Raw genomic sequence first — 15,435 nt, 5'->3', positions numbered from 1 at the left:
TACTGAGTTCTACCGTTTTATATTTCCCCAGACGAAAATTAGAATTCAGTTTGACAACGTGACATGGTATTTTTCAATGGGGGGCTTTGCAGAAAATCCCCTTAATAGTGTAAGTGCTCATCTCTCCATCCACCCATTTACCCATTTCATTAATATTAACCACCTTTTATTTACCAATCCTTGTTTCAATGTGGGGAATCAGCTATGTCTGAGGTTGTAATAGTGCCCATATCTTAGAAAATATTTGTCCTTTCAATTCCCAGCCTCCAAAAATGAAAAAATAGAAACTGGTATTTTTTTCCAGAAAAAAAAAACAAAACGGAGAAGTAGAGAAAGATGGCCCACTGACATGCAGAAGAGACTCATCAGTTTAAACTGCTTTACTGCCATTCGAATATAATGGTACCCAAACTTCCGCTACGGAGTTCAAATTATTTTAACAAATATGTATAAAACTATGTGCAAGAAACTATGTTAGACACTACGGGAGTTACAGAAGTGAAAACAACTTAGTTTTTCTCCTTGAGGAGAATAAAAATATAATTGAGAAGTACTAAGAAGAAAATATTAAAAACTACACTTTTATGTCACATTTAATAAGAGCCATAAATGGTGTTGCTGGTGGGGGCAGGATAACCCAGAGAGGGCACAGTTACTTCTCTCTAAATGGGATAAGACAACAGCATGGCAAATTTGGCATTTAATCTGAACTCTGAAGAAGGAAGGGAATTTTAATACGTGGAAACGAAGGGAGGGAGAGGTGGGAGGCAGGATATTATAGAGGGAGAAAGCATCATGAACAAAAAGCACATGGCAGCATAGTTTGGGAATGGCAGACAGCTGGGAGTGAACAAACTAGATTTAAAAGATGTAAAAGAACAAAAATACAAATTAAGAAAAAAAGAAAAAGTAGAATGGATAAATTGTGTTATATCCATACCATGGAATATTATTCAGTGCTCAAAGGAGATGAGTCATTAAGCCAGGACGAGACAGGGAGGAACCTAGGATGCACATTGCCAAGTGAAGGAAGCCAGCTTGTAAAGGCTGCGAACTATGTGATTCCAACTATATGACATTCTGGAAAAGCCAAAATATGGAGAAAATAAAAAGACCAGTGGCTGCGAGGAGCTGGAGGGGCAAGGAAGGGATGAATAGGTAGGTGGAGGACAGAGGATTTTTAGAGCAGGAAAAGTATTCCGTACTATACTATAATGGTGGATACATTTGCCACAATCCACAGAATGTATCACAGAAAGAAGAGAAGGTTTAAGGGACAACAGTGACTTGTTTTTGAACATATCGACTATAAAGTGGTAACCAGGGGCCATTCAAGTGGGGATGTTTGACAAGAGAGACCTAAAAATGGGGTCTGGAGCTGAGGAATATATTATTTACAACTCACCTACTTAAAGGTAATCGTTGCTACAGAAGCGCATGAGATGATTCAGACTGAGAAGGTGGACTGGGGATTAAAGAGGGCAGAGGACAGGCTCATACACCGCACACCTTCCATTCCCCATGTCGTTCTCATCAGTCTTCCCCAGCATTCATCAGCACGCTGTTTGGTGGCGTAGAGCATCACAGGTGTAGGAAGCACTTATGTGGTGCATGGTAGTGGCACAGGGAGAAAAAAATAGAAAAGATGAGGAATGCTTAGAAGTTGATGTGACAATTCCTCCACTGGCTCAGAGGATTGGTCATCAATGGAGGAGTTTTCTGACAGAGCACTTCTTGGAGGCCAGGCTGGTGTGGTGATTTAGAATTCAGTGCCTCTCATACTTTAGCATGTAATAGGCTAAAGACTTGGAGGTTTTTTCACCAGCTTTATTGAGATGTACTTGACATTTAACATTGTGTAAGTTTCAGGTGTACAATGTGATGATTTGATACACTTATATATTGCCGAATGTTTACCACAATAAGGTTAGTTATCACATTTTTCACCTCATGTAATTGCCATTTTGTTGTTGTTGTTCTGGTGAGAATGTTAAATCTCAACTCTCATAGCAACTTTTAAGTATAAGGTACTGTTAACTATATCACCATGCTGTCCCTCAGATCTTGCAACTTGTAACTAGAAGTTTGTACCCTCTGACCAACATCTCTTCATTCTTTCCACCCCTCAGTCCTTGGTAACCACCATTCTACTCTCTGTTTCTATGAATTTAATGTTTTTAGATTCTACATATAAAGAAGATCATAGAATATTTGTTTTTGTCTGACTTATTCACTTAGCATAATGTTCTCAAAGTCTATCTATGTTGTTTTAAATGGCAGAGTTTCCTTCTTTTTTTTATGCGGAATAATATTTCATTATATACATACACATACATACATATACATGTACATCACATCTTCTTTATCCGTTCAATCATCTATGGACACTTAGGTTATTTCCATGTCTTGCCTGTTGTGAGTAATGCCGCAATGAATATGACAGCACAGATATCTCTTCAAGGCAGCGACTGCATTTCCTTTAGACATATACTCGGAAGTGAGGTTGCTAGATCATATGGTAGTTCTATTTTTAATTTTAACCTGAGGATTCTATTCAGTAGGTATAGGATTGGGCCTGATTGTTTGCGTTTATAATTCCCAGGTGATCCTAAGGCTGTCGATCCATGGGCTGTATTTTTAGGAGCATTGATTTAGATCATTTTACCTATTACCAAATGCCAGATAGAGGGATCGAGAAAATACCTGCATGCATCATAAAGGGGATTCTGCTATCCTTCCCTTATTTATAAAAGAGAGCAATTGCCAAACCCTTTACCCTTTACCAAAAGAAGAGCTAAGGTTTTGAAAGGGGAACCCACCATTTTAGCTTTTCCTCACATCTTTTTTTCCTCTATTTACAGACTATCCAGATCCTGGTTGGACTGATGAACTTTTCTTTTGGAGTTATTTTTCTCTTCACCTATGAAAATCCGTACCCAAGGTTCCCCTTTATATTCGTTACAGGATATCCATTCTGGAGCTCCGCTTTGGTGAGTAGAGTCAATCAAGTTCAATTTGAAGCCATGCCAACAGGAAGATTAGAGAATTCTTGGTTACAAAACTTATCAGTTGTATGACAGACTTTAAATAGTTAAAATAAAAATCAACCTTGTTGAAATTATTTCCCCATTAATTCATCAGAGTTACCGATATCCCATCATTGGGTCTTGAAGTTTCTTTGGGAATATTTCTTCCAGTCTTGAGGTTATCTGTCCATTCATTCATTCAAAATAAGTTACTATCTATCATAAGCCAGATAGATAGAGGAAGGCAATGGGGATCCAACGCTTAATAATACATGGGCCCTCACTATGGAAACCAGTATGGAGGTGCCTCAAAAATTTAAATCTAGAACTACCACATAATCCAGCAATTTCGCTTCTGGGAATTTATCCAAAGGAAACAAAAACACTATGTCAAAGCGATTACCCATGTTCATAGCAGCATTATTTACAATAGCCAAGACATGGAAAATATCTAAGTGTCCATTTATGGACAAGTGAATAAAGAGTTGTAAATATACACGTGCATGCACGCACGCACACACACACACACACACACACACTCGTGTATTTATAATGGAATATTATTCAGCCATAAAAAAGAAGATATCCTGCCACCGTGACAACATGAATGAAACTTGAGAGCGTTACACTAAGTAAAATGAATCAGATAAAGACAAATACTGCATGACCTCACCTATACATGAAATCTAAAGGGGGAAAAAAAAAAGAAAGAAAAAGAGATCAGATTTGTGGTTACCAGAGGCAGGAAGTGAGGAGAGGGAAATTGGATGAAAGTGGTCAAAAGGCACAAATTTCCAGCTGTAAGATAACAAAGTACTAGGGATGCAACGTGCAGCCGCTATATGTGATAACCATAATTAACACCGCTGTGCGATACACACGGAATTTTACAGAGAGTAGGTCTGAAGAGTTATTCTCATCACAAGGAAAAATATATTTTTTCCTCGTTTTTCTTTTTCTTTGTATCTATATGAGATGATGGATGTTATCTAAACTTATTGTGGTGATCATTTCGTGATCCATGTAAGTCTAATCATTATGCCGCACACCCTAAACTTATACAATGCTGTACGTCAATTATATCTCAGTAAAACTGAGGGGAAAACAAAAACCAAAATGAACAGAAATAAAAATACATATGTCTTTTCTTCACATACCCCTCAGTTAGCAAGAAAGAAAACATGTAAACACGTAATTTCCAGGCAATCTGATAAACGGCATCACAGAGGAGTGGAAAGTGCTTACATAAGCCGAGATGAAGTGGAGAAGGCGTTTCAGATGGACCTTTGAGCTGCACAGATGCATTTATTTAATCACATTCAATAAACATTGTTTTAGCACCTAATTTAGTGTCAGAGAATGGGCCCTGTGTGGAGATGTGGAGAAAAGGCAGTCGCTGGTTTCAAGGTTTCGGCTGAGTGGAGAGTCAGACAATGACCCCATGGTGGGATGAGGGGTGACATCGAGGACACGCGAGCTGCCTCTACAGGAAAGGCACCTACGAAACGAAGGGGAGGTGGCCCAGACACATTTCCGGCTTGACTGAATTTTAAAGGATGTGAATCAGATGTGGACACATACAGAGGAAGGGTGTGGGGGGTGGCTGGGTGGAAGTGGGGCAGGTAGGGCCATCCCATCGTATGCCAAGGGAGAAACATGAGAAAAAAGTGTAAGGCGTGTGAGAACACTTTCTATTCTGAGTTCAGCGCAGAGAGTAACAGTGGAGGGATGAGGTGGAAGAAACGCCATGAAATGGGCCTAGAAATTTAAAAAACAGATGTGCTGTAATCAGATTTGAGGTTTATGCTAGATAAGGATGCCACCACATATGACTCACCTCCGTGAAAATTCTTGAGATCTTTTTCAGAATTCCCAAAATATTAGCTGCAACTCCACCTATGCTCCCAACCAAGAGAACACACTGAACTGCAAATGGGTATAAAAGATGTTTCTTATAAGAATGATGGAATCCAATCTTATTGGTTGTAAACTGATTTGACACCAGGGGGTCAGGATATCAAAGCTGAGTCCGCAGTAGCTAAAAATGAAAGATGGATGAGAAAACTAAAGCCCAGTGAGGTTAAAAAAAAGCCTCACGTTCAGATAAATATTAAGGCTAAAGCAAATGTCTAATCCAGTATTTTGTACACTATTCGTTTATAAGCAACCATACATGGCCTCACACCCTTCTCATATCCAAGGGTTGCGTGAAGTGTGAAGAAGGGTCTGCAAAAGAAACGGAGAAGTTTATTCTGTGAGAAGTCTTTAACATCAGCTAACATGTCCGTCAGTAAGATATTCATTCTTTTTAACAGTTCATTAATTCTGGAGCCTTCCTAGTTGCACTGGAAAGAAGAACCACAGACGTTCTGGTGAGTTATAGTCCCCTTTATTAAAAATGTATAAGTTTGAGATATATAATTAATCCTAGCCGTGAAAATCAATTTGGAAAATCATTAAGCCACTATAATTCCACAAACTGTCAATTACTGATACAATCAATCGATGTTATTCACGTCTTTTTTTTTTTATAGAATCATAAAACATTAGTGCTAAAAGAGTTTTCTAGGTTATCAAGTTTAATTATGACTTTATATATAAAGACACTGAGGCATAGAATAAATGATTTGTCCAAGTTCCTCAGCCAAATGACAGAATGGGTCTCATTATATCAGTAACTCATTCATTCTTTCTCTAAGTTTTTTTTGGGGCCTAGTGCATGCCAGTTACTTTGATAGGCAATAGCTTGACTCATATTATAGGTACATTATGTAGGCAATATAACTAAACCTGATAGAATCTGAAAATAAATAATACAGAGTTAATAATGCAAAATTTTAACTTATAGATAAATTATAAGTAGAATACTTTTACTTTTTTCAAAACATGGAAGATATGAAATATTAATTATCTGATAAATTATTTTCAGCAAAGGACATCTCCCGTAGATTTGTAGTTTTAGAAAGAAATAAAATTGCAAATATAATTTTTAGTTTAAACAGAGTCATAAAACAAAAGTGTCAATAGGTCATGACTTACCGGAGCATCAAAGTGCAATGCAATGTGGCTACCCCTAAAAAATCTTTTTGTCCTGTGTATACCCCTCCCCTCAATTAAATGGGGGATGGATTATTAAAAATTCGCTGGATCCCCTCATTCTGTAGATGAGGGCCTGAAGCCCAAAGAGGTAGTGACTCACATAAGATGACACACGGTTGCTCCGTGGCATTATGATGTTGGGACTAAAGTCCTGCTCCCCATTTTGTCTATAGACTCAGACTGGGCCTGAATCATTGTGTTATGTTCTTTTTCTCTTTCAGATGAAGATGAGCCGAACAATGAATTTTTTTAGTGCCCTGGCAGCAACAATAGGAATCATTCTCCTTGTATTTGGTTTCATTCTAGATCAAAACTACTTTTGTGGCTATGCTGAAGAAATCAGCGAGTGTAAGCCTGTTACCACCCTATTCATTGTAAGTATGCTGCATTTTAGTAATAGTTTTAATTGTAAAGACGGATTAGCTCCCCAAATCAGCATCATCCAAATAATGTTGCTGACACACGTATTTTCCTTTGTTCACAAACATTTACACAAATCATAGTTATCTGACAGTCATTATGCCAGGCACTACAGAATAGAAAAATAAACATAGTATAATCCCCAACTTTAGGAATGCACAGATGAGTAGAGGAGATAAAACATATACATCAATGAGGACAATATAAAAGATAAAGTTCTATACTAAAAGGAAATACGGGTATAGCCGAATAGTAGTAGTTCAAAGTCCTGGATATGAGAGGAATGTTTTTATGGTTTTAGTATTTAGACTGGACTTCTGATAAAACAGGATAGATAGAAAACAGGCATTTATTTCTGCTCTTTCTAAAATGCCACTTAAATTAGCGTAAATGAATGTAAAAGATATGCATCTACATGGAGGAAAAAAATAGTCAATAAGACCCATCAAATATTGCTGAGACAGCTGAAAACGAATTGCCTAAAAAAAGGGGGGTCCTAATAGAAGTAAAATATTTCATATGGCAGATTCTAAGAAACACTGAGAATCTAGACAGACCAGGACCACAGGAAATAGGGAAAAAGAGAAGAAAATAAAGACATTGGTTCTGGTAATAATAGTGAAATGGGCTATGTGGATTGAGCTTCCTCTGAAAACAAAGAAAAAATTTAAAAACAAAACAAAACATTTTTAAACACCTTAGAAGCGCTGAAGGGCTGAAGAGTCATCTGGAACTCCTAGGTCAATTTTTAGATGAAAGTCTAACCTGAAATCAGTCAGTGGAATGCCAGAGAGCAACAGAGCTGCTTATACCTCAAGGCCACCAGCCAACGCTGCCCATTTGGAATCTGATTCCCAACCTGAGAGCAGTGAAGGAAAAAGAAACCAAGGCCTAGAGTCCACTCAGGACAGGAAGACTGAGAAGTGACATTCCCACACTGAACTAGGTTATCGATAGACGATTACACTCTCCTGGTAAAGACCAAAAGACACACAAAATACTCTGCCCCATAATGGCAGAGATAACTTACTGAATGGAGTGATAGAAAGAGAAAGTCTTTGAGAAATTGTGGCCCCAGACCAGGTCCCCTGACAAAATCCTCACGTCCCTCACCCCCACTGAGATTTTACCCTTTGGTAGACACACATATCATCTTTTTGAGATGCTACTGAGACTTAGACCTCAGAAAATTTGATAAATTCCATGTGTATGATCAATAGTTTTTCCTGAAAGAGACAGATAGGAGGTCGAAGTGTTCGTAAACTGAATCCATCTGTGTATCAAGTTACTGGTCTTCCCCTTTCTCTTCTGTATTTCTTGGAATGAAGTCACTGTGTGCAACCAACAGGAGGGAGTTAGGCTCCAACTCCTTGGAGACAGAGTAGCTACATAAATCATTTGAAATTCTTCTAAACTGGAGATTTGCCTATTCTCCCTCTGCTTACTTACTGAATCATGGATCTATGGGTATTTATTTTCTGTTTTCGGTTATCATCTAAAACTATTCATTTTGTTGTGCAAATTGTTCAATTTTAGCCATTGGGAACTCTTTCACTTGGCTTCTGTGACCTTTCAATATACCCACAAGTGTGTGTGTGGGGGGGGTTGTTTGTTTGTTTTAGCATTTCCATACTTTCTGGCACTACGAGATTCACCAGGCTTCTCTTATACCGCCCCTGCCCCAGGTCTACAATAGGCCAATTCTCCAAAGAACTCTGGTTCCTTTTGTTGGAGATGGTATTAGAAACCACAGTATGGGCACTAGGTGTACTTGTTGCTACTGGAGTACCATTGTTTCTTAGGCCCTCCCAGGGGACAGAGCACAAAATATGTGTGTGTGCTAATCCATGTATATACTTCTATCTATCAATGCTTCTTTATGTATCCATCACTATCAACATTAGTGTAGGCATGACTTTTATAATGATATCTACAAGACTTATCTATTTACCGCAGGGATCATTTTAGCCTTCTCCATTGGTTACTTGTAACCTCTCCCCACCCAACAGTGAGAAACCTGACTCTCCCCATTTACTTAATCTTCCACCCATTTACTTAATTTTTCAATGACAGTTTATACATGTAGAATGGTGTCAGACCGTGAACTGATACCCCCATAGGAAATGGTTTATGAAGTAAATTGTAACTTACCAAATAATTAAATATAACTTATAAATATAAGTGAGAAGTTATATTTAACTGATAAATCCATGGGAAACAATGCTTACAGTTAGTTCCTTTTGCATTTAGTCTTACAGACTCCATTCATTTCCAAAGTACTTCAATAAGCACCTTCCCTCAACCAATCCTCTTCAGTGAGCTTATTTCAGATATTCCTAATGCAATGAGATTACTTTGTCTCAGTCTAATTTATATTCTGGCATCCCTTGAGTACTTAAAAGATTTTTTTAAATTTGTATACATTAAGGTTCATTCTCTGCAAAGCAAAAGTTCTTAATTTTGATGAAGTCCAATTTATCTATATATAAATTTTTTTCTTGCTTGTGCTTTTGGTGTTGTAGCTAAGAAACCATGGTCTAACCGAAGGTCATGATGATGTATTCCTATGTTTTCTCCTAAGAATTTTAATGTTTTAGCACTTATGGTTAGCTATGTGATCTATCTTGAGTTAATTTTTGTGTCTAGTGTGAAGAAAAAGTTCAGCTTCATTACTTTGCGTGTTGTCCAAGCACCATTTGTTGAAAAGTTTTACTTATTTTATTTCCATGGCGCCCTTGATGAAAATCAATTGAGCATGAAATGTAAGAGAAAATGTTCTTCAAAAGTAAATTTGAAGATATCAGACTCACAAAAAGTGAAAAAATTTGGCATTGGCAAAACTTCACTAAAAGGGCATATTAAAGGAATTCTTTAAGCAGGTGAGAAACGCAAAGAATAAACACCACAGGAAAACACAGCACTTCTGGAAGAAATAAAGGGCGTTGAAAATGGCAAGTCTGAGAGTAAAGCTAGCATGTCGAATGTTTAAAAAGTAGGGATTTCTTATGGGGTTTAAAACAAAAGTGGCATAAAAGCAGGAAGGGTATAAATGAAGTATTCTCTCACATCCTAGCATTGTCTGGGATGTAGTAAAAGCATCAATTCATGGTGGCTATTGTGAGTGAAAGAAGGAGTTGGTAATTTCCATGGTCACCACTTTGAAGAACAATTTTTAAATGTAGAATAAACAAGTTTATATGTACAAAAAAAAGAATAAAAATAATTTTAAAATAGTTTATTAATTCAAATTTGAACATATAGAGAAATAAATAAGAAATGGGACATTTTAAAAATAAATGATGAGAAGAGATAGTTCAATAGAAATCTATCAGTAACTGCATTAAATGGAAAATACTCCAATTAAAAAACAGAGGTTGTCACAGTGAATTAAAAAAACTGTGTTCTGTTTGCCAGATATATCTATAGTAATAACAAAAACTTAAGGCAAAAAGCCTTACCAGACATAGGATAGGGAGGGTTTCATAATGAAAAAAAGATCAATCCACAAGAAAAATATCACAATTCTAAGTTTGGTTGCTTCTTATAACACACCTCAAAATATTAAAAGAAAAGCTAACAAAACTTTATAAGTAGAAAAAGCTAACATCATCAAAAGAAATTTTAGCACACCTCTTAGTAAATGAAAGAATATGCAGAAAGGCCATAAAATGATAGGATTTTAAATAATACAATAAAGAAAAAAAACCTAAATGTCACATTATTGATGGAGGCCGGAAGATAGTGGAAAGACATTTCTATAAGTGCTCAAATAAAATAATACAAATCTGAATTCTATGCCTGGTTAAAATGTCCTTCAAAAGTGAAGTTGAAATAAAAATGATAATGACAAAGAATAACTGAAAGATTATACAAAGAACATTTTCCACAAAAGCCATAGGGCAAGTCTCAGTGAAATCTAAAGAAGTATGTTCTCTGCATACAATGGAACTGTGTTAGATGTCAATTTAAAAAACCCCAAAAACCCTAACAATTCTAAAACAGCTTGGAAATTCTAAATTACGTTAAGACTCTAAGAAGAATTAAAAATATATTAAAATAAAATAATGAAATATTCATACCAAACTGTATTGGATGCAACTAAAGTATGTTTAGAGGAAATTGAAATATTGGAAAAGAAGAAATACTGAAAAATAAATGATCTAAATAGCCCTATTAAGAAAATAAGACATCCGGAGTTAGTCTGCTCAGGCTGCAATAACAAAATGTCACAGGCGTTCTTAAAAGATGGTGACATAGGAGGCCTTTGAACTCCCTTCCTCTCACGGCCACACCAAATTTACAGCTACCATGGAAGCATTCCCTGTCAAAGAAATCCAGACACTAGCTGAGCGACTCCAACACATCAGGTGAACAAAAAAATACTTCAAAACAGGCAGAAAATAGGAAATCTGAACAGATAATTACTAGTAAGTATACTGAATCAGTAGTCAAAATCTCCCAACAAACAAAAGCTCAGGATCAGATGGCTTCACTGGCGAATTCTACCAAATATTTTAAGAAGAATTAATATCAATCCTTCTCAAATTCTTTCCCACCACCCCCCAAAAAAATAGAAGTGGAGGTTTCAAATTCATTTTACAAGGTCAGCATTATCCTGATACCAAAACCAGACAAGGACACTATTAGAAAAGAAAACTACAGGCCAATATCCCTGATGAACATAGATGCAAATACCTGCAACATTTTATTAGCAAACTGAATTCAACAATATATTAAAAGGATAATATACCATGATCAAGTGGGATTTATTCCAGGATGGTTCATAACATAATAAAGGATAAAATCATATAATCATCTCAATAGGTGCAGAAAAATAATTTGACAAAATTCAGCCTCCTTCTATGAAAAAAATCAAATTCTCAACACGTTGGGATAGAGGGATGTACCTCAACATAACAAAGGGGATATGACAAGCCCACATTTAACATCATGCTCAACAGTGAAATGCCAAAAGCTTTTCCTCTAAGATCAGGAACAAGAAAAAGATACCCCTCTCACCATTTCTATTGGACATTGTATAGGAAGGACTATTCAGAGCAATTAGGAAATGAATGAGTAAATGAATGAATGAATGAATGATAAAAGATATCCAAATCAGAAAGTAAATCTGTCTCTGTTTGCAGATGACATAATTTTGTTAAAACTAGAAACAATTAACAACAGAGTGGCTAAACGAACCGATTATTCAAACAATAGAATACTACTACTGAGCAAAATAAAAGGAACAGACTGATACATGCAACAACGGGTATGAATTTCAATTCATTATATTGAGCAAACAAAATCAGATATAAAAATGAGCAGGCAAATTTAATAAGTGGTGCTAGCAATCATAATAGTGGTTACCTCTGGATGGGGTATCAGGATTGATTGTGAAGGGACATAAAAGAACTTACCAAGGTGACAAAAATGTATAATATATCTTAATTTGGAAAGCAAATTAAGCAAATTAAGCAAATATATATTGAGTACAATATATATATTTACATATAAACAGTGGTATGATAAAAAAATTGGAAATTTTTTTAAAGCAGATAACAGCAAAGTTTTAATGTTTTTATATACAAGAAGTGAATATAACTGGCAAAAGAACACAATAAAAAATAGACAAAGCTTATGAGAAAGGAATTTACAAAAATGCAAATGTAGTGGTCAAACATACTCATAGAGTGATGCTCAAAATCACTAGTAGTAGGAGAAATGTCAGTTAAACTAACAACAGACTAATCACCAGATTGGCAAAAATTACAGAGTTATCAAAATTATCACTGGCAGAGAAAAGGTGAAAAGCATGCTCTTATATATCAGATGTTACTGCCATTTTGGAAAGCGAGGAACATTTACTTATATGAAAGTCACACATACCTTTAATCCAGGTAGCTATCTCTACAGCAATTAAACCACCTACATGTACGGGTATGTGGACAGGAATGCTTATCACAAAAGCAGAAAAGAAAGAAAACGAGGAAGAGGAAATGAATTATTTCCTGTCACTAATGAATAAATAAATGACTTATGGCAACTACACCATGAGATGTTAAGAGCCCATTGAAAACCTTGTAACTCTAAACGGTTTTTTTAACCTATAGTCAAAACACATAGACAAATATGGTTGTAGAACAGACTGTGAACCATATGTTACTGGCAAAACACAAAGGTTGGTCCAGCCTCTGGACTACTAACAAGGCGTGCATCCCTGTTTCCGCTCCTGGTTGCCAGGATACAAACATTTTAAAGATCTTAGCAACAGTAAAAAGGACACAAGATGGTCCTTAGCCTATGCTTCTTGTTAGGTGTCTTTTCCTGCATGTTCCTCTTTTTCTGGGCCTGTAGTTTGCTCTTTTCTCTCTTATTCTTTTATCTTCTTTTCTATTTTTGCTTCTCTTTGTCCTTTTTCTTAACTTTTGTTTCTCCTTCGAGAGATCGCTTTTTGATATTAATTCTTGGCATTTTATTTATGAAATGGAGTACTGCCTACACATAATTTAGAAAGTGGGCTATTTTACATGACTTTAAGAAAATAATGTGCACTGCGATGCTGTGCTGTGTGGTGCTGGGCAGAGCTGAGCTGTGCTTTGCTAAAACAGCAGAAAGTTGTCATGAGCCTCCACTTACTTCCTAAGCATCAGATACACTTGAGACACATGGGGGAGCTACCTCACCTGGGCATTGCTACCTCGCTGTCAAAAGAAAAACAATTATTGTGCTAATGGCGTGACTTCTCTTCTTTTTTTCTTCTGTTATAGGGAATTTTAATTATATTGATGGCCCTCAGCATTATTGAGTTTCTCGTCTCTACGTCCTTCTCATTCCTGAGTAGAGCCTTTGACTGCTGTAATTGCGAGGAATGGTGTTGAATAGCACTGTGAGAATAAAGATGTGTAACAATATGAAGGAGAGATGAATTATGCTTGTGAGGAAAAGCCAAACGGAACATTGGCGCTAAAGCCGGCAACTCTTTGAAGCAAAGGGGAGCGACTCGAGGGAGCAGGGAACGTTTCAGCTGTTAAGACACACCCTGCCTCTTTGCAATGCCATCTCCTTGCCTCCCCAAATCACACGGCCGTCCTGGTGTCAGTCACCTCCTCTGTCAGTCATGCATTCACGTAGCATTGCCACTGTAAGGACAGAGACGCGAACCACAGCCCAGGGGCTGGAGTGACCGGGTCCACGATTTCTCCAAGAGACTCTACCTGGCGGCTCGTACTCCACCGTTGTGTGGAAAGATGAGTTGGTTGGAAGGATGGCTTGGCCCACTAATTTTACATCGGCCATGTAACATCACACGTGTTACCCACGTGTAACCACCGCACGGCAGCAACGTGCGGGGCACACACTGGTGAGAGCCCCTGCAACGTTCCAGGCACCGCGCAAAGTGCTTTCTGTGTTTGACTCGTTTAAGCTCACGAAAATCCTAAGAAATATTTTATTATAATACTCATTTTACAGACAAGGAGGCTGAAGCACAGGGAGGGTTAGCGGCATGCCCAAGGTCACGAAGCTTGCAATCGCAGAGCCCTGATCTCGACAGGCAGTCTGGCCCCAGAGCCCACGGTCTTAAGCCCTATACCAACGTACCAATGTCTCTTCTTTAACTTTTGGTCTCAGGACCCTTCTACATTCTTAAAAATTATAGAAGACTCATCATACGTTACTACAAATAACACTTTCATTTAAAAAAAAAAAAAAAAAAACAAACCCTGTATTTTCCCAAATAGAAAATATTGGTGTTGAGAGTAGCACTAGCATAGAGTTTTGCCAATCTCTTTTTTTAGGTTACTTAACATTCTTTTACTTTTATTTTTTAGCTTTATTGAATTATAGTTGACACAAAAAAAATACAAAAAAAAACCCCACAAAAAAACACCCACATATAATGTATGCATATGGCCAATGCCATCCGCATGACCAAGATACTAAGCACACCCATCACTGTCTAAAATTTCCTCATGTTCATTTGTGGGGTTTTGCTTTCATTTTCATTTCTTTGATAAGAACAGAATACGAGATGTATCTTCTTAACATACAGTACACAACACCATATTATTAACGACGAGCACTCCGCTAGATAGCAGATCTCTAGAGCTCACTCATCTTGCATAATAAACTCTTTATAGCCTTTGAAAAACAAACCCCCATTTAACTTTACTGCCCATTCGCATCATCTGAGGAACTTTTATCAACCTCAATGCACCATACACCACCATGTATCCATTAAACGGGAATGTGGGGAGAGCCGGGCATCGATATATTTTTTAAAGATCTCTAGGTGAACCCAGAGCAGAGCAAAGTGTGGGACTCGCTGCTCTCCTGTAACCTAATGGATGACAACCGGGTTACCTGCTTTTGCAGTCAGTCTGCTGTGACAGCTCGTCCTCTGTGTCCTGTGGAGAATACCACTGTAAACTCGTGGAAAGGGGTAAACAAGGTTTTAGTACTATCATGAAAATTGTTTTGAGGTCACAGACCCCCTAAAAGGGTCTCAAGGGCCCCAGAAGTTTCCTGGACCACCCTCTGGGAACCTTTGTATTTCCTCCACTGGTGGAGTACCTGCTCAATACTAGAGATCTTGCCTCTGTCACGTCGCTTAAAAGTCACCACGGCCCCGAGAGGTATAACTGGCCTATGTCACAGACACGAAAACTGAAGCTCCACGTGGTTAACGTTTCTGAGACCATAAAGGTAGTGGGATTTAGAACCAGGATTTAGATCAAGATCCCTAACTCCAAACCCCATTATCCTCTGCTGCTTTTGGCCCAGAAGAAACTTGCAAACTCAAAGAAATAAACGCTCGGGCTTTTCTTTCTGCTACAAGCTGGAAGGAGAAAGGCCTGTAGGTGCATATGTGAAGGCAGGGGATGGGAGAGTG

At 37.5% G+C, this 15,435-nt stretch overlaps 1 protein-coding gene across 1 annotated transcript in view; it reads left to right on the top strand.

The window, feature by feature from the left end:
• The window catches only part of MS4A5 (membrane spanning 4-domains A5), a 16,028-nt gene extending 2,605 nt beyond the window's left edge, over positions 1-13,423 (top strand). Inside the window, exons 2-5 of the mRNA XM_006911358.1 lie at positions 2,862-2,990; positions 5,342-5,398; positions 6,347-6,499; positions 13,313-13,423. Of these exons, the coding sequence (XP_006911420.1) occupies positions 2,862-2,990; positions 5,342-5,398; positions 6,347-6,499; positions 13,313-13,423 (450 nt within the window). The remainder of the gene's footprint in view (positions 1-2,861; positions 2,991-5,341; positions 5,399-6,346; positions 6,500-13,312) is intronic.
• Positions 13,424-15,435: the final 2,012 nt, after the last annotated feature.

The sequence above is a fragment of the Pteropus alecto genome, unplaced genomic scaffold, assembly GCF_000325575.1.
Source record: "Pteropus alecto unplaced genomic scaffold, ASM32557v1 scaffold43, whole genome shotgun sequence".
Lineage (NCBI taxonomy): Eukaryota > Metazoa > Chordata > Mammalia > Chiroptera > Pteropodidae > Pteropus > Pteropus alecto.
This window is presented reverse-complemented; position numbering and strand designations above follow the sequence as displayed.